Source organism: Leopardus geoffroyi, chromosome D4 (assembly GCF_018350155.1).
Source record: "Leopardus geoffroyi isolate Oge1 chromosome D4, O.geoffroyi_Oge1_pat1.0, whole genome shotgun sequence".
NCBI classification, from domain to species: Eukaryota; Metazoa; Chordata; class Mammalia; order Carnivora; family Felidae; genus Leopardus; species Leopardus geoffroyi.
Window position 1 is genome coordinate 1,580,848 of NC_059342.1, and position 18,874 is coordinate 1,599,721.

Below are 18,874 nucleotides of genomic sequence, written 5' to 3' on the forward strand. Positions count from 1 at the left end.
ATGGGAAGGGTCCCGGGCTCCCCCAGCTTTGGGGTCGGCTGAGCCAGAGGGGTGGGAGGGGCAGGGCAGGGGTGGGGCCGTGACCCAAGGAGGGTGGGAGGTCACAGGGGCCGGGGGGGGGGTGGGTGGGTGGGTGGCCCCCAGGGGACATCAGGGGCGCTGCCTCCGCGGAGGCTGGAGTCTCAGTGTTCACAGCTCCTCAGCTGCCCTCTGGGCCCGGCCCCTGTGGTGCGGGGAGGGGAGGGCCCGCGCTGGGTGCCATCTGCCCCTGTCTCCCCACAGTGAAGAAGAAGCGGGCCTGGCACAAACACGGCCCAGGGCAGACGCCCGACGTGAAGCCCGTCCAGAACGGCAGCCAGCTCTTCATCAAGGAGCTGCGGAGTCGGACCTTCCCCAGGTGGGCGGTGGCGGCCTCGTCCTGGGGGGCTCAGGGGCACAGCCTTCCCTCCAGGGGAGCGGCACAGCCCCCCTAAGCCCTAGGCGCTCCCAGCTCTGGGGCTGACCTCTTCCTTCTCAGCACCTGCAGGTCAGGTGCTGGGGACCCTCTTCCTCTGGGCTCGTGTATCCCCCCACCACCTGGTGTGGCCCTTTCCACGGAACCTTCCTGAGGGGGAGGCTGCTGAAGTCAGGTTCTGGCGGGCGAGGAGTGGGGGCTGGGGTCCTGCCCAAGACCACCCTCCAGACGTGGCCCTCTGCCCCTGGGCCTGACAGGCTGTCCCCAGGTCCCCTTCTCAGAGACCGCCTGCCTGCGCCCATGTGCTGCGTGCGGGTCGAGGGCAGAGGGCGGGGGCAGGGCTGCGGGGACCCTGACTCGTGGACATGTGCTCTTCAAGCTGCTCTGCGCCCCCTCGGCCCCTCACAGCCGGAAGACTTTTGTTTGTCTGACAAGGTTTCTTCTCTACTTTTAAAGAGAAACTCACTGGACCCAGCGTCCCACGTGGTGGGTCCTTTTCCTTTTAGCCCTTCGAATATTTTGCCCCGCTGTCTTCTTGCATGCACAGTGTCTCGTGAGGGACCCAGTATGACTCTTGCCCGTGAGCCTCCGCAGACGAGGTCCCTCCCTCCTCTGGCTTCTTTCCTTTCCGCGGCTTTTACTGAGATACAACTCGCAGACCTTACAGTTCGCCCAGGGGTACAACTCGGTGGTCTTCGGTGCGTTCACAGACGTGTGCACCACCAGCAGCCGGTTGAGAATGTTTGCATCCCACCCCCCCCCGCCCCGCCCCGGTGTCTGTTTAACATTCTGTTGTGTGGACAGACCACACGTTGTTTATCCATTCGTCAGCTGACACGCTGGGGTTCTGATGTTTGGCTACTGCAGATAGTTCTGCTATAAACGTTCTTATACAGGATTCTGGGGGACATGTGTCTCCATGTTTTTAGGAGCGGTGGCTCCACGTTCAGGTGTCTGAGAAACTGCTGGACTGGTCTCCACAGTGGTCACGCCACTGTCGTTCCCACCGGCAGAGCGTGAGGTTCCCAGTTTCTGATCACCCTTGCCGGCCCTTGCGATGATCTGGCGTTTTGATTCGAACCACCCTTACAGGTGTGAGGCTTTCTCTCTCTCTGGTCCGACCTGCATTTCCCTCGTGAAAAGTCACGTTGAGCATCTTTTCATGTGCGTGGTAGTCATTTGTATGTCTTCCTTGGAGGAATGTCCGTTCGGACCCTTTGCCTATTTTTAATTTTTGTGTCTTTTAATTATTAAGAGAGTTTTTTTATATATTTTAGATACAAGTCTCTTAACAGACAAATGATTTGTGAATACTTTATCCTGTTTTGTAGACATTTCACTTTCTTGATCATGTCCTTTGAAGCACCAACATTTGTAATTTTGACGGAGTCCAGTTTATCCGTTTTTTATTTTGTTACTTGTGCTGTTGTTGTCATAGCTGAGGATCATTTGCCAGATCCAAACCCCAGGTCATGAAAATTATCTTCTACAAAACTTCTAAGAGTTTTGTAGGTTTTAGGTCTTACGGTTTTGTTTTTGATACATTTTGAGTTAATTTCTTCATACAGGGTGAGATAAGGATCTAACTTTTTTTTTTTTTTTTTTGCACGCATCTCTCCATTTGTCCCTGCACTATTTGTAAAAAGACCACTCTTTTTCTCTTAAATGGTCTTGGCTCTTAGCTGTAAGTATATGCATTTATTTCTGGACACTCAGTTCTGTTCCACTAATCTGTGTATCCTTAGGCTGGTCTCACATTGCCTGGACTACTGTGCTTTGCAGTACGTTTTGAAATGAAGAACTATGAGTCCTCCAGCTTTTCTTTTCTTTCTTTCTTTCTTTTGAATATTTTTTAATGTTTATTATTTTTGAGAGAGTAGAGAGACAGAGCACGAGCCGGGGGAGGAGCAGAGAGAGAGGGAGTCACAGAATCCCAGGCAGGCGCCAGGCTCTGAGCTGTTAGCACAGAGCCTGACATGGGGCTCGAACTCACGAACCGTGGGATCATGACCTCAGTTGAAGGCGGACGCTTAACTGACTGAGCCACCCAGGTGCCCCTCCCGCTTTGTTTTTCTTTTTAAAAATCCTTCTGGCCATTCTTGGTCTGCTGGAATTCCATATGAATTTTAGAATCAGCTTGTCAGGCCTATGGAGAAGTCAGCTGATACGGATTGTGTTGAATCTGTACATCAGTAGAACCGAAGTATTGCCGTCTGAAAAATGCAAAGTCTTCTGACCTATGAACATGGGTATTCTTCCATTTATTAAGATCTTTTATATTTCCTTCAATAGTGTTTTGTAGATTTCAGAGTTTTGTACTTCCTTTGTTAAGTTTATTCCTAAGTAATTTATTCTTTTTGATTCTCTTTTAAATGAAATTGTTTTCTTAATTTTATTTCCAGAGGGTTCATTGCTACGGTACTGAAATAGAGTTCAAGTATATTCATCTTGTATCCTGCAACCTTGCTGAGCTGGTTTATTAGTTCTAATAGCTTTTTAGTAGATTCCTTACAACTTTCTATATATGAGACCATGTCATCTGTGAAGAGTTTCCTTTCTTCGCTTCCAATCTGTGTTACCTTTTTTTTCTTGCTTGATTGCTCTGGCTAGGACTTCTAGTAGAATGTTAAGTAGAAGAGACCAGACAAAGATGATCAGGGCCCCATCATTTTCAGGGTGCTACGCTTGGGGTACAGCCTCAGTTCCACAAGTGTGGGCCAAGGGGAAGAAGGGAGCCCCCCCACGTCTTGTCTGCCCTTGAGTGAGACTGAGAATCAGGAACAGACAGCTGGTGCAGGATGAGAAAGGCTGCCGTCCTGTTCGTCCTGGACGAAGCCCTCTGCTTGGAAGCTGGGGAGAGCTCCCACTCAGCTTTCCTGTGTCCTTGGCCGCGGCCTTCCTGAGGGAGGTCTCCTCGCCGATCCAGTGGGGTAGAGGGAAGAATGGTCTCGGCCCGTATATCACAGGCACATGCCTTTCCTGCCAGGTTTTCATAGATTTTCTAGACTAGATGTTTCTCCATTTGCTATTTGCTCTTAGAACCATTTCCAGAGGTTTTGAATAGTCGTTTTTCACAGTAATTTTCACCAGTTTCGTTGGGTTTTGGGTCCTCAGGGCTCTTCACGCTGTCATGCCAGAGGTAGATCTTTCTCGTGTGGCCTCTGTCAGGATATTGCCTCTCCTGTTTGCAGTTTGATTAGGACATGTCCAGGTATAGTTTTCAAGTATTTCATCCTACTTGGTGTGGTCTCAGTGTTCTGGATCTGTGGTTTCACATCTGCCATTAATTTTAGAAAGTTCTCAGCCAGTATCACTTCCAACATTTCTCCTGCTTCAAACACTGCTCCTTTCTCTCTCTTTTATTTTTGGTGTTCTCGTCATGCACACGCTGCTCTTTCTGTAATTGTTCTGTATATTCTTGGATATTCTGTTCCCTGCTTGTTTCATTCTTTTTTCTCTTTATGCTTCAGGCTGAGCAGATGTTATTAACTTCAAGCTTACTGAGTCTTTTCTTAGCCACATCCAGTCTACCAATGAGCCCATCAAAGGCATTCTTCATTTCTGTTACCATTTTTAATTATTTCTATCATTTCCTTTTGATTCTTAGAGTGTTCACTCCTCTGCTTACATTTTCTTCTGTCCTTGCATGTTTTCCACTTTTTCCATTAGCACTCCTAACATATTAATCATAACTTTAAAAAATTTCCTATCTTATACTTCCAAATTCTGTGCTATAGCTGAGCTGTGTCCTGATACTTTTAAAACCTTTTTATTTTTTAATTGAGGTATAATTAACATACATTGTTATATTAGTTTCAGGTGTACAGTATAATGACTCAATACTTCTGTACATGAGCAGAAGTATCATCTTCTGCACATGAGTATCACTCAGTGCTCATCATGATAAACATACCCTCAACCCCCTTCACCTGTTTCACCCATCCCCCCACAGACAGACTTCCCTCTGGTAACCACCAATTTGTCCTCTGTATTTAAGAGTCTGCCTTTTTTGTTTGTCTCTTTCTTCTTGTTTTTTTTTTTTTAATTATCTTAATGTTTTATTTATTTTGAGAGAGAGAGAGAGAGAGAGAGAGAGAGAGAGAGAGAACAAGTGGGGGAGGGGCAGAGAGAGAGGAAGACAGAGAATCCACGAAGCAGGCTCCAGGCTCTGACCTCTCAGCACAGAGCCTGACGTGGGGCTCGAACACGTGAACTGTGAGATCATGACCTGAGCCGAAGTCGGACGCTTAACTGACTGAGCCACCCAGACTCCCCATTCTTTGTTCATCTCTTTTGTTTCTTAAATTCCACATATGAGTGAAATCATATGGTATTTGTCTTTCTCTGCCTGACGTATTTTTATTATACTTAACATTATACTCTCTAGTTCCATCCATGTTGTTGCAAATGGCAAGATTTCATTTGTTTTATGTCTGAGTAATATTCCATCGTGTGTGTATGTGTGTGTGTATACACACCACATCTTCTTTGTCCATTTATCAGTCGATGGACATTTGGCCTTTCTGTATCTTGGCTGCTTCTGATAGTGCTGCTCTAAACTTCAGGACGTGTCTTTTTGAATTAGTGTTTTCATTTTCTTTAGGTAAATACCCAGTAGTGGAGTTACCGGGCCACCACGTAATTCTATTTTTAATTTTTTAAGGACCCTCCACGCTGTTCTCCAGAGAGGTTGCACAGTTTGCATTCCCACCGGCAGTGCAAGAAGGTTCCTTTTTCTCCACATCCTCGGCGACACCTGTTGTTTCTTGTCTTTTTGATTTCAGCTGTTCTGACAGGGGTGAGGTGATTTGCTTTGTGTCTGAAGACTGTGGTTTTTTGCCATTTAGCGCATCGTGTGATTTTCTGGTGAAAGCTGGACATGATGTATTGAGTCAAAGGAACTGAGGTGATTATGCATTTAGAGTGAGGTTTTGTGTTGACCAGACCAGGGACTGGGTTGTGTTGCTGTAGCCGTAGGTGGCAGACACGTGACTTTCTCCTAGTTTCCTTGTGTTTTCCTCCTCTCCTGTTCTTGCTGGGTGTCCCTAACAACTCCTTCTTAAATAGAATCTGCCCTGCAGCTGTCTCGGCTATACTCAGCTACCGTTATACTGTCGTATGGTAGTAGGATTGGGGGAGGGGAAGTGTCCTGTAATTGAATAACACCCCTCAGTGTTTCAGTGGGCCCGAGGCTCTGGGCCGTTACCTTTGGAAGCATTTCTTGGCCTTCGCTTTTGCTCTGCTTCCCTAAGACAGGAAGCTAGTGGCGTCATGGGGGGGTGGGTGGGGACTTGCCCTTCCCCCATCAGAGGAGGGTCTGGTTAAGTAAGGGCTCCTGGAAGGTAGACTTTTGTTATGGAGAACACTCGGAGTATATTTACGCATAATTGCTCTCCCCCAACCGTGTCTGAAATAGGACAGATCTTCACCAGGAGAACCTGTGGGTAGAACCCATGAAGGTGGGTCTCCTCTGAGGCTGGGCCCCCTGAGTTCTTAACTCTGAAGCTGGTTCACACTCAGCGTCTGCACTTTGTCAGAAATCACTTTAATTATCCTCTCAGTTACCGCCTCCAGCCGCTTCTGCCTCAGGTGAGGTCCTCTCGGTGGTGATTCTCTGTGTTTGCCTGTCTCCCCAGATTCTGGGGGCGACTGTTTGCCCCGTAACCCTAATGTTCAGTGAATCTAAGAAAATTCCTTGGTATTCAGTCCGTTCAGCTTTTTTCTTGTTGTGAGGACAGGAATGACCATTTCCAAGCTCTTCACATGTTGGGGTTGAAGCCATTCGTCCAGTTCCACTTTCTTTAACCCCTTCTCATTAGTTGGGTTGTCTTTTTATTGCCTACGTATTCTAGGTACTTGCCACCGATCAGATACTTTCTCCTGTCCCGTGATTGCCTTTCCACTTTCTTCATGGTGTCCTTTGAAACGCAAACGTTTATAATTTTGATGGAATCGCATTCATTCTTCTCGTTCTTGCTGCTCGTGGTTTTGGCTTCTAGGAAACCGTTGCCAGATTAAAGGTTGTGAAGATTTATGTCTGTGTGTGTGTTTTCTTCTGAAAGTTTTGCAGTTCCAGCCCTTATGTATAGGTCTTCAACTCAGTTTGAGTCAGTTTTTGTATATGACGTGACATAGGGTCCCGCTTACTTCTTCTGCATGTGGACGTCCAGTTCTCTCACGCACCATTTATTGAAAGGACTGTTTTTTCCTCCATTGAGTTGTCCTGGCGCTCCTGATGAAAAAGCAGTTGGCCACAGATGCTTGGGTTTATTTCTGGACACTCGGTTCTGCCACACCGATCCGTATGTCTCTTCTCTCTTCTCATGCCGGCACGACACGGTCTTGATTACTGTAGCTTTGGAGTGAATTTTGAAGTTGGGCAGTGTCCTCAACTTTGTTCTTTGTAAAGACTGTTCTGGGGGCGCCTGGGTGGCGCAGTCGGTTAAGCGTCCGACTTCAGCCAGGTCACGATCTCGCGGTCCGTGAGTTCGAGCCCCGCGTCGGGCTCTGGGCTGAGGGCTCAGAGCCTGGAGCCTGTTTCGATTCTGTGTCTCCCTCTCTCTCTGCCCCTCCCCCGTTCATGCTCTGTCTCTCTCTGTCCCAAAAATAAATAAACGTTGAAAAAAAAAAAAAAAGACTGTTTTGGTCATCTGGGGGCTTTGCACTTCCCATCAGCTTTCCAAGTTCAGCTTGTCCATTTCTGCAAAGACGTCAACAGGTGTTCTGACAGGGATTGTGTGAAATCCGTAGCTCAATTTTCTCTTATTTCTTGAGTCCCATTTCTTTCTTCTAGATTTGATTTCTCTCTTATTGAATTATCCTTTAGTGGTTTAGTAAAGGCCTATAGAAATATTCTGTTTTTGAAAATGTTTTCGTTTCATCTGTGTTCTTAAATGATTCTAATTTTCTAAAATGGGCCTAAAATTTTAGAGTAAATTTATTTTCCTTGAATTCTTTGAAGATACTGTTATTCTGTTGTCATTTGGCATCTCTTGTTGTTCACGAGATGTCTGTTGTCAGCCTAGTGGCTGGTGTTTGTTCATCTGTTTAATGGTTGGTTTTGGCAAATAATCTGTTTTTTTATCGGAAGACTTTTCAGATTGCCTCGTTGTCTCTGATGTTCCGCAGGTAGGCTACAGTGCATCTGGATGTGCTTCGTTTTTATCAGTTCTACTCAGGACTCAGTAAGATCTTTTAATTTGAGGAATTGTATCTTATCTCAGTTCTGAAAAGTGGCCTGTTTTCTTTTTAAGTAGCATTTCACCCCCTTTCTCTGTATTATTTTTCAAGTATTCCATCAAATTGACCATTTGGTGGTGGGGGGGGGTGCAGCTACCATTGAATGCATCTGTTGAGTTTTTAAATTTTTTCAAAAGTGACGTTCTTCACGTCTAGAATTTCCACTAGGTCATTGTCAATGTTGCTTGCTCTGTTGTCCTCCCTCCCTGCCCTCTGCTGCGTCCTCCCATTATCCCTGTGAATGTGGTTAGTATGTCTCCCAGCCGTCCATTGTGCTCAGTCCCCGGACCCGTGCTCTGGCGGATGTGTCTTCCGTCATTCTGTGAGGCGGCCTGTCTGCCCTGGGCCCAGAGGTGTCCCCGCAGAACCATAGTGTGTTTGTCTTTGCTGGGTCCTCATGGGTTTTGCAGTCCCAGACCTGGTACACGGGGCTGTGTGACATGAGGGCATGGGATCCCGGTTTGTCCGGACACCGTCTCCCTCTGGCTACCCCGGGGCTTCCACAGATGACCCTGCACTGTCCCAGTGCTGCCGCTCACACACCCGCCACCCACTCCTGGCCTGAACCTAATGCTCTGTCAGCACTGGTCCCACCCGAAGGTCCCTCCTCTGTCTTCACCCTAACTGCCCCACGTGCGCTCTCTTGGTGGGACATGGCCTTGCGGCTCCTTCCTCTCGAGCACTGTCTTCCTTGGAGCCACAACCCCGTGCTCCCCTGGCTGTCCTCCACCTGCCTGGCCTCCTCTCCTGCTGACCACTCTCCCTGGGAGTTGTGGGGACTCTGCTCTCGCCCCTGGCCCTCGGAGTTTACACCTCCCCCGATCCCCCGCCCCGCCCAGGCTGTCTCTTGGCCGGCGGCTTCAGCCTCCCTCTGCAGCCTCTGAGCTCCTGACCCGTCCTCAGTCCAAGTCTGTCCCAAGTCCGCTGCGGATCTGTCCCCCGCACACGCCTGCTCTCCTCCAGCCCTTAGTCCCTCAGCTGTCTGCCGTCACCTCCCCTGTTCCTCCACCCTTTCGCCCACCACTGCCTCCTGGTCCGTAAGCTGAGCCTCCTCCCTGGTCGCGGTGTCCAGCCTGCTCCCGCGGCAGCTCCCCGTCCATCCACACAGCCATTGGACTGACCTCCAGCTGTTGTTGCCCTACTCAAGCTGTCCAGTGGCTCCCCAGTGCTCTCGGCACGAGGCAGAGGCCCACTGCTGGGCAGATAGGCCACCTCAGCTGCTGCGCACTCAGCCCGCTCACCCCCTACCCCCGGCTGCTGGGCTCCTTCTCCCTCCCCACCCCTGGCCACATTCTCCCCACTCCAGGGCTTGGCTGGCTGGCACCCCCCTTCTGCCCGGGACATGTGCCTCTCAATCCTGCCCCTCCAGGCCTGGACAGGCTGCTCTGACGCTGACCCCTGCTGTCTTCCCCCTGAGCTCTGCTCTCAGCGGTGGGCTTACGGCCTTGCATGCTTGTCTGATGGAAGCCCATCTCCAGCGTCACCACGGGGGCTCTCCAGCTGGGCCTCAAAGGTCCCTGGCGCCCCGGGCAGTGCCCAGCACGCAGCTGGGCAAGCTGGGCAGGGGAGCCACTGACCGCAGCACCCCAGGTTGCCCTTGGACCCTGTGCTTGGCTTGTGCAGGGAGTGGATTCTCCCTGGAAGGGGTTTGTCTCTACCTGCTGTGTCCTCAGGCCCAGCCCCAGCGCCGTGCAGGATCTAATCTCTGCGCACATGGGAGGAATGTTATGGAGGGTGGGCAGGTAGGGCAAGGGGCAGGGGAGGGATCCTGCCCACGCTCTGCCTTTCTCTGCCGTGGTAGGAGGGTTGGTCTCTGTGTTTCCCCTTCCTGGGCCTCCTGGACCTTGAGGTCCAACGTCTGTGATGGACGTGGGTCCAAGCCACGTCGCTCCCCCATGACCCCTGGGCGTGGTGCTGGGGACGAGCCCTCCTCCCAGGGCGTGGGAGCCCGGGTTGCATGTCTCCGGCTCTGAGGCCCTATCCAGGCCTGTCCCGGTGCTGCGGGGCCGGAACCCTGGCTGGCGTGACCTCCGACCCCTGCTTTTCCCGCAGCGCGGAAGACGTGGTGGTCCGTGTGCCCGGCAGCCAGCTCACGCTGGGCTACATGGAGGAGCACGGCTTCACTGAGCCCATCCTCGTGCCCAAGAAAGACGGGCTGGGCCTGGCAGTCCCAGCCCCCACCTTCTATGTCAGTGACGTCGAGAACTACGTGGGTGAGTGGCCACCCTGGAGCCTGCTCGCCTTAGGCCCTGGCTGGTCCCCATGCTGTGTGAGCGCTGTGATTCGGGGTCTCCATGTACGTTCAGGGCACTCTTCTTAGAATTAGACCCCACGTCCCACTAAAATGACACGTGACCCTGGCTGTCCCCCCAGTCAGTTATTCTGACTGCCGAGGGGCCTGTCTTGGGACCCTTTCGTTCTGCCAGCTGCAAAACCCATTCTGTTGGGTGCTGATGGCGGTAATGGAGGGCCCCTGCCTTTGAGGTCTGTGCTGTGCCCCCCTCAGCCTCTCCTGGGCCAGCCTGGGGCACCCTTGGTCTGCCCCAGGACCCTTCCTCTCTGGATCCCTCCTGCTCCCGCTGGTGCTGCCCTGTCCAGCCTGTCTCCTGTCCCCTTGGCAGCAACCAGCACTGTGGGCACCCTCAGTCGGGACACCTCCGGGTGGAGGGAAGAAACTGTTTGCTTGGGCATCGTCTGTGAGGCGGGGCCACACGGCCCAGACTCTGAGGCCCCAAGGTGGCTGGGGCTCGGGGGTGTGGCCCGTGCAAGAGGAGGACAGAGCCCGAGAAGGCTGGTGCCCAGGCCCCCTGTGGCAGGCAGAGAGAAGGGAGCCCCATCGGGGCCATCTGTGCCCGGCCGCAGCCCCTAGAATAACAGCTAAGATCTAGTTCACGCCTGCCGGGTGCCGGGCGTCACCGGTAGCTAGTGTCATCTTGCCACAGCTGGCACCCAGGCCCTGGCTCAGCTGGCCACAGAGAGCACAGAGGGCCGGCCCCAGGCACTGCCCGCTCGACCATAGCGCTGTCTGCGGGAGCTGGAAGCAGCTTAGCCGACGGGGAGGCATGTCTTAGAGGCTTGTGTTGTAAACGCTCTCCCTTCTCCTTACTTGTTTTATTATGGACGTTTTCACACACACACACACACACACACACACACGCGCACACACCCCAAGGGAAGTAAACTCCCCTGTGCCCAGTAGTGGCCACAAAACCACAAGATCTTGGCCGGCTTTCTGTGTCTGCACCCCCAAATTTAAAGCAAGGCTGTGGCACGTACATCACTTCTCCCACGGAAACCCCGGCACGGGCTCTGACAGATGATTTGACGTCGTTGCAGCCGCGGGCTGCTCAGTGGCATCAGAGCCCCGCCTCAGTCACCCCAGGCGCCCCAGACGCCCCTTCCAGTTCGCTGTTTGAATCAGAGCCCAGACCAGACCTCCACAGTGCGTGTGGTTTTTATGCCTCTCAGCATCTCCCCATTCTCGAGGCTGTGGGAGGGTTGGGGTTGCTGGTCCTAGAGAACGTCCCACGTGGGGGATCTGGCCAACAGTGTACCCGTGGTGTCATGTAACTCGCTCCTCCGTCCCCAGTGGTTCGTGCATCACCTGGACAGACACTCAGATTCACATTCAGGGGGACGGCAGCCGCTTCGGGGCTGGGGCGCTCCCGCCCGTCAGCCTGCGGTGCCTGGCCACCCACACAGAAGGGCCCGTCAGCCCGCAGCCCGGGTCTGAGCGGCCCCTGGGGACTGTTGGGAGGGACGAGGCCGTTAGTCCTGTGCGCCTTTCTCCCACTACTAATTAGGAGTCAGTGTGAGGAGCTCACCCTCGCCAGTTCCTTAAGAACGGTCATCGGTGATTTTCACCCTGAACTTTTCCTCATCAACTACAGAAAACGTGGGGAAAATGTTTTTCCTTTAACTTACCAGTTTTCAGGATAATAAGTTGGAGCCCTAGAAGTGTAGAGTTTTTGATTTTTTGATTTTTAAAATGTGTGTCCCGTGTTGTTTATGTGGGGTTCCCGTCTGCCGGGCCCCCTCCCGCGGAGGCTTGCGTCTCAGCCGCCCCCCTGCACCCCTGCCTCTCCGCAGGGAGCCCACAGGGCAGCCCGGTGAGGTGGGTGGGCTGCACGCCCTGGCCCCTCACGGCCCCACCCCCTGCCCTGCCCGCAGGCCCAGAGCGGAGCGTGGACGTGACGGATGTCGCCAAGCAGAAGGACTGCAAGATGAAGCTGAAAGAGTTTGTGGACTATTACTACAGCACCAACCGCAAGCGGGTCCTCAACCTCACCAGCCTGGAGTTCTCCGACACCAGGTGAGGGCCCCCGGGCCGGGACTGCGGCTGCTGGGGGAGCCCGCACACGCGAGCGAAAGCGGCATGCGGTGCTGGTCTGTTTCTCTTCTCAAGACCGGAAGTGATGCACTGTGACAAGTTCAGACGGAACAGAAGCAGCAAGACGCGGACTCCTCTGGCCTGCCCCCACCCCGTTCCCCAGAAAGAGCCACAGGCCACACCGCGGCATAGATTCTTCCAGAACGCACGTGCTCATGCTCGTGCATGACGTTCCTTGAGACACTGACGCCTGTGCACACACCACACCCCCACACGCTCGCACACGTGCCTGCACACGTTCACAGGTGCACTCTCCAGCGCACACTGTGGGCACAGCAGGGTCGCACTCTGCACCTGCTCTCCCTGCGGCCCCAGCCTGAGCTCCTTGAGCCAGGCCTGCCCTGCGTGCTGCTGTTCTCAGGGTGGAGGGTCCTGCACCACGGCCGTCTGGACCTGCCTAGCCCCAGCTTCTGTGTGGTCAGGGGCTGGTCAGCCACCAGCACTGCCCCTTGTGCCGTGGCCCTGCTCTCCCAGGACCACTGCTCTGCTGTGGCGCGGCCAACGCCTGCCCTGGCCCTGCCTGTCCTGCCCCTCTGTCAGATCCTCGCTGTTCTCCAGCTGGCCCTTTGCTCGGCACAGGACCTGAGTTGTGGCTGGTTTAGTTTAAGCATGATTTTACTTTCAGAGCCTTTCCACCCTTGCCAACTTCTGAAAAGCACACGTGATAGCCAGATAGCTTGTGTGCAGAAGGGCAGGTAGGAAAAAAGAGTTACTGAAAACCACACTGAGAAGGAGAATATAGAACTGTGCCAGGAGCCCAGACAGGATATGGTAACTGGATGCTGGGGTCTGTTTGAGCTTCCTGACAGCATAGGCGTAAAGGGAAATAGGATAGATTAGCGATTCAAGAGAAAGCTATCTCCTGCGGCTTCACAAGCAGGATTGTCCCCCAGGCTGGGTTCTGATGAGAGCATACTCAGGAGCTTGGTCTGCTGGCCAACCTGGGGGCTTCAGAGAGAGCTGCCAGCGTGGCAGAGCTGGGGAGCTGGTGCTTTGGTGTGTGGTTTCCCCTTGGGCCTCTCGGGGCCAGCCCTCTGCTGGCAGAAAATGTGTGGTGCCTCCAGTGTCCTCAGGCCCGGTCCAGGGATCACAGGGGTCGTGAACACGTCATACCAGGCCATTTGTGGGCTTGGTGCCAGGGCTGTCGAGGGGGAGAGGGTGGCTTCCACGTCATCAGTGCTGTCTGTCCCTGAAGACGCCAGCTGGGGCTGCAGGGGCCAGGCCTGATCGCAGTCTGTCCGTGGCTATGTTAGGGTCTGTGGGGATCCTGCCGTGACTCACGTGTCCCCTGATCCCAGAGGCGCCTGCTGTGACAGTGACGTGTCAATTATGTGGACGTACGTCGTCACCTCTGCACTGTCACCCACGGTGGCCTCAGGTGCCTGGGGGCCATGGGACCCAGCCTGTCCACTCTGGGAGGCTGCAGGGAGCAGTGAGCCTCGGTGGCAGGAGGGCAGGCTGGCTGTGTGCTCGAGGAGCCGTCCAGCGAGGAAGTGAGGGCATTTGTGGCCATGGGGGGAAGCGCTCGTGTGTGGTGTGCAGAGGTCTTCTCTCCTGTGGCAGCAGGGGGCCTGGGAGCCACCGTGGGCATGGACGGTGGGGAGGGGGGCTCAGGGGACAGAGAAGAACACCAGCTTAGGACAAGCCGGAGATGTCAAGAGGGTCTGCCGCTGAGGTCTGGAGGGCAGAGTGGTGGGGCCTAGCTTGTGGTTTGTGACACTCTCGTCTGGGCCGGCACGGCCTTCCGTGTGGAGCTGTGCGGTTCTGTCCTGCCTGAGGCGGCCAGCATGTGGTGGATGTGTCACTGCGCAGGGCTGCTGACCTGGATGACTTTGATGCCATACTGGCATTTTTCATTAATTTTTTTTTAATGTTTATCTATTTTTGAGAGAGACGGAGACAGAATGGGAATTGTTTAGGGGCAGAGAGAGAGGGAGACAGAATCCGAAGTGGGCTCCAGGCTCCGAGCTGTCAGCACAGAGCCCAACGCGGGGCTCGAACTCAGACTCCGAGATCATGACCTGAGCTGAAGTCGGACGCTCAACCGACTGAGCCACCCAGACGCCCCCATACTGGCATTTTAATCAGGCCAGTGACATTTAATTGAAAAGGCCACCTTTGCCTGTCTGTGTCTTCCTTGAAGACGAGTTAGCTGGTCTGACGATGACCGATGTGGCTCCAGGCTCCAGGTCCCCTGTGGTCTGCTCTGGAGACCAGTGGCTTCTCACCAAGCGATATCCAGCAGCACCCTCATGGGCCCACCTGGGCCATCCCCTTCTGGGTCCCCAGGGAGGGGCGTTCTCTGGCCTTCCCCCTCCCCCAGCTTTGGATGGACAGACCCCACGTTAGGCACCTGCCGTGGCTGCACCCGGCGGCCAGCTGCGATCTGCCCCTGCAAACCTTAGTTTGCTCATCTGTAAAATGGCCGTGTCACATAGCCCCGGGTGGAGAACTGCTGAGGGACGTGCACCACCTTTCCCGCCTGGGGGCCTGGCAGGTGCAGGGGACCTTCCTGCCGCCGATGCCCCTCCTCCTGTCTCTCCCAGGATGTCCAGCTTCGTGGAGCCGCCTGACATCGTCAAGAAGCTGTCCTGGGTGGAGACCTGCTGGCCGGACGACGCGCTGCTGGCCAAGCCCAAGGTGACCAAGTACTGCCTGATCTGCGTGAAGGACAGCTACACCGACTTCCACATCGACTCGGGGGGCGCCTCCGCCTGGTACCACGTGCTCAAGGTGGGCGCACCCGCCTCCACGAGCAAGGCTGCCTGCGGTCCCCGCGGCCCCCATGGGGCCAGCACCTGGGGGGGCATGGGCATGTGTTTCTCCTGCCCTCGGGAGGTGGGGGTGGGGGAGCCTCGGGGCCAGAGTGGCCCAGATGTGTTGCCTTTTTCTGGGGAAGGGTGAGGCTCATGAAGCCCACTGGAGGGGGCCTGGTGCTCTGCATTCCAGACCCCTAAGGAGGGGAGTGCGGTGCTGGGAGGGCTTCCTGGAAGAGGGGGCGAGGGAACATGTGTGGGGGCCCACACAAGAGCGGGGAGGGCTGGGGGCCCCTGCCAGGGGACAAGGGAGATGTGAAGACAAACAGAGAAGGAGACGCCAAGTCTTGGGCTCAGGCACCGGCCTCGGGCCTCCCTGCACCTGCCCGAGCCTGACTCGTGGGGCGGCGGGGCTCACGGTCCTGGCCCTGTGGAGCCCTGAGTGTGGGGCGGGTCGGAGCCTGGCCATGGGGGCCATCCTTCCATCTGCAGCCCAGACGCAGGAGGCTCTCAGGAGTGGAGCAAGTCATGACGCAGCGGGGCTGCCCCTGCCACGCGTGGCATTCCCAGTGTCGCGCAAGCGTGGCGTGTGGGGTGCCCGGACTCTGGTGCCCATAACCTTTCCACAAACAGACTCCTGAGCTGCCAGGCCCGTGTGGCCCCAGCATCTCAGGGAAGGGACGGTGTCCCTGGGTGTCCACGGTCCCCGGGCAGTGGCCGGCTCTGCCCCCCAGCGGTGTCCCCTGCCTGTGGTGCCCCCGCCCCCCAGCGTCCTGGGTGGTGGCGGGCTCTGCCAGTGGCCTCTTGTTGGCAGGGAGAGAAGATCTTCTATCTCATCAAGCCGGCTTCGGCCAACATCTCCCTGTACGAGCGCTGGCAGTCGGCCGCGAACCACAGCGAGATGTTCTTTGCAGACCAGGTGGACAGGTGTTATAAATGCACCCTCAAGCAGGGCCAGACGCTCTTCATCCCCTCAGGTGAGCATCCGCGGGGCTGTCCGCCTTGTCCTGGGGCCCTGAGAGCCGGCCCTGCGCCCCACGCTTTTGCTCATCTGGACAGTTCAGCCCTGAGGAGGAGGAAGGGCCTTACAGGCCTCATGCTGCTTCACCCTGAGACATTCCTCCTTCTCCAGAAGGCCTCTTGCATGTAGCATAATGTCAATACCTAAGCAGCCGCTGCTCACATTTCCTAATTACAGACATTTTTTCCCCCATTTTCAATCAGGATTGAATAAGGCCTCATGCTCCTATTTGTTCAGGTGTTCGGAGTCCTTCCTGAGAGACCCCTTCCTCCCCCGGGTTCCCCCCTTCCCCCTGGCCACGGTGACATCCCCATGTGGCCCAGGTTCCCCTCTGAGGACGATCCGGGGACCAGCCCAGCTCTCCCAGGGCTATGGCAGCTCGGCTTGGGCCCCCCACACCCACCCCCACGCCCATGTGTGGAGGTCGGGGTGCTGGGCAGCCCGGGGCTGGGTGGGAAGCTCTGGGCCTGGGCCAGGCAGGAAGTGCACCGAGCAGCCCGGCCAGCTTGGACGGGGGCACCAGGACAGGCCGGAAGGAGCCTCGAGTACCACGAAGGGCTGGCCCCCTCCCTGTCTCCCCAGGCTGGATTTACGCCACGCTCACGCCTGTGGACTGCCTGGCCTTCGCGGGACATTTCCTCCACAGCCTGAGCGTGGAGATGCAGATGAGGTAGGGCCACGCCGGCCTGGGTTCCACCAGGCAGGTCCCCTGCTGCCAGGCCGGTGTGGTGGCGTCTCCCCTGGGTTCTGGGCATGCCGTTAGCCTCTTCCTTGGGAGGTGGGCTGTGATCTCGCAGGGGCCCCTGAGCGGCCCGGTCCCTGCGTAGCCCCAGTGGCCCCTGGCCCACGGAGCTCGTTCCCGTGTGGTCCCCTACTCCTCCCTGCTGCGCTGGGCCCATTGTGGAGGCTGGGGCAGCAGAGCCGCGCTGTGGCCTTGTCACAGCTGTGACTCGTGACTCTGGCGTGGGCTCACGCTTAGCGTCGCCCCCTCAGAGCTCAGTGCTCTGGACAGTTCTTTGCTGTGGTTTCCAGAGCATATGAAGTGGAAAGGAGATTGAAACTGGGCAGCCTGACTCAGTTTCCCAACTTTGAAACTGCCTGCTGGTACATGGGAAAGCATTTGCTGGAGGCGTTTAAAGGTACGGATGTCCAGGTTGGCGTCTCTGCCTGTGGGTGGAGCACAGGCTTCGAGGGGCCTGAGCCCTGCTCTGCAGTGTGGGGCTGGGGGGTGCTGGGCAGGGTGGTTCATGTTTTGGAAAGAACGCTGGTGTGTGTCCCCGGGCCTGGTGTGCGCAGCCTTCTTGGCTCCTGGTGGGGCTCAGTTGGGATGTCAAGAGGCCTGAGGGTCTGCCTGGCTCCCAGCTGCCAGCTGAGGACCACCGCAACGTCCCTGCCATCCTAGGGGTGGGTGTGCCTGTTGGGGTCCCCGCGGAGGCTTGTGGAAAGGGGTGGGCCCCATGGGTCCCTGCTGTCCGTGGACACCCAGCTGCCTTGCACCCCAGGCCTTCAGGGTCAGTGCCTGGCTCCTACAGCCAGCTGAGACCCCTTCCTCAGGGCAGGGGCTCTGGCTCCTGTTAGAGATGGGAAAGCTAAAAACTGACCTTAGTGCTGGCTGGCCAGGTTTCAATGAAATTCATCCATTGGGCCCCAAATGCAGAGCACTTCACCCTGGCAGGGGCATGTCTAGGAGGGAGTCCAGTCCTGCCCCCGGGGCTCATGGTAGGGAGGTGAGACGGGGGCAGCGTAGGCAGAGCCCCCCCCCCCCCCCCCCCCGCTGGAGACGGCCTGATGGGGTGACCACTGACCGTGGACCCGCACGTCTGTCGTGTGGTGGCTCGGAGATCAGGCCGCTCGGCCTCTGCAGCAAGCTACCCGGGCGGAAAGGGGGCACTCTGTCCCCTTCCTGGGGGCTCGCACGGCCCCCCAGGGCGTCTCTGAGACCGCGCTTGCCCTGGCCCACCACCGCAGGGACACCCCGTACCGCAGCTATGCAGGGGCAGCGTGAGGTGTGGGTGCGCCTGTGGCCCCTCACTGAGGTGGGCGGGGAGCCACGTGGAGGGGGAACACCTGGACCCTGCGGGTGGACGGTGGGGGTGGGGGGAGCGCCAGTCCTGCCCTCGCGGGGCACCTGGATTGGGTCCCCGAGGTTCCGAGAGCAACCGTTGGCAGTTGGGCAGGTGGCAGTGGGCAGAGGTCCGGCCGGACTCCGCCCCTGCCCCGCCCACCGTGTGAAGTAGCCCGCAGGCGGTGGGCGGGGAGGGGCGGGGCGGGCACACGCCCACCAGATCAAATCCCTCTGCCTCCCCACCCAGGTTCTCACAAATCTGGCAAGCAGCTGCCCCCTCATCTAGTCCAAGGAGCTAAAATTCTCAATGGTGCTTTTAGATCATGGACGAAAAAGCAGGTAGGGGGATGTGCCCGGTGTGAGCGGGCAGAGGGGTGGGCCCGGGCGGGGAGCCGTTCCTCTAGTGGGAGCCAGCCTGTGAAGAGCTCACCTGTAGCGGGGTAGGGGGAGCAGTGCCCGGCCCAAGGCCCAGCGGGGGTCCCAGGGGCCTGAGGAGTCTGCAGGGGGGAAGGTGGGTGGTGGAGAGACCAAGGAGTGCCCCTGAGGGGGCAGGGCGGGGTGGGGCAGGGGGGCCCAGGACGTGAGCTGGGATCAGCCTCTTGGCCCTGGGCCCATCGAGGCATCAGCTCATCAGCTCAGAAGTGGCCTTTGCTCTGTGATGTGGGCATCCCTTTACACTGTGTCCCCACATTGTGCCCTCCACAGCAACAGACCTTTTACCCGACAAGGTGTCCCCAGCAGCACTGCCCTGTCCCGCACCCCCTGCCCCCGCCGTGTCCCCCAGCAGCACTGTCTGGTGATCTCCCAGGGCTGTCCTATATCCACATCTCTGGCTTCAAGGCCTGGAACAGTATCTGGTGTCCATCCCACCTCCCCTCAGCCACATGGCCAGGTGTAGCAGCCTTGTGCCCAGGAAGAAGGGACCGCCCACGTCCACTCTCCAGCCAGT

General features: G+C 56.3%; 1 protein-coding gene across 3 annotated transcripts in view; it reads left to right on the forward strand.

The window, feature by feature from the left end:
* PHF2 (PHD finger protein 2) overlaps positions 1-18,874 on the forward strand; it is a 75,512-nt gene that overhangs the window by 40,673 nt on the left and 15,965 nt on the right. For all 3 annotated transcript variants that reach the window (XM_045468234.1, XM_045468233.1, XM_045468232.1), the window contains exons 3-10: positions 283-397; positions 9,746-9,906; positions 11,864-12,005; positions 14,630-14,816; positions 15,654-15,816; positions 16,443-16,530; positions 16,893-16,999; positions 18,173-18,264. In XM_045468234.1, coding sequence (XP_045324190.1) covers positions 283-397; positions 9,746-9,906; positions 11,864-12,005; positions 14,630-14,816; positions 15,654-15,816; positions 16,443-16,530; positions 16,893-16,999; positions 18,173-18,264 — 1,055 coding nt within the window. The remainder of the gene's footprint in view (positions 1-282; positions 398-9,745; positions 9,907-11,863; positions 12,006-14,629; positions 14,817-15,653; positions 15,817-16,442; positions 16,531-16,892; positions 17,000-18,172; positions 18,265-18,874) is intronic.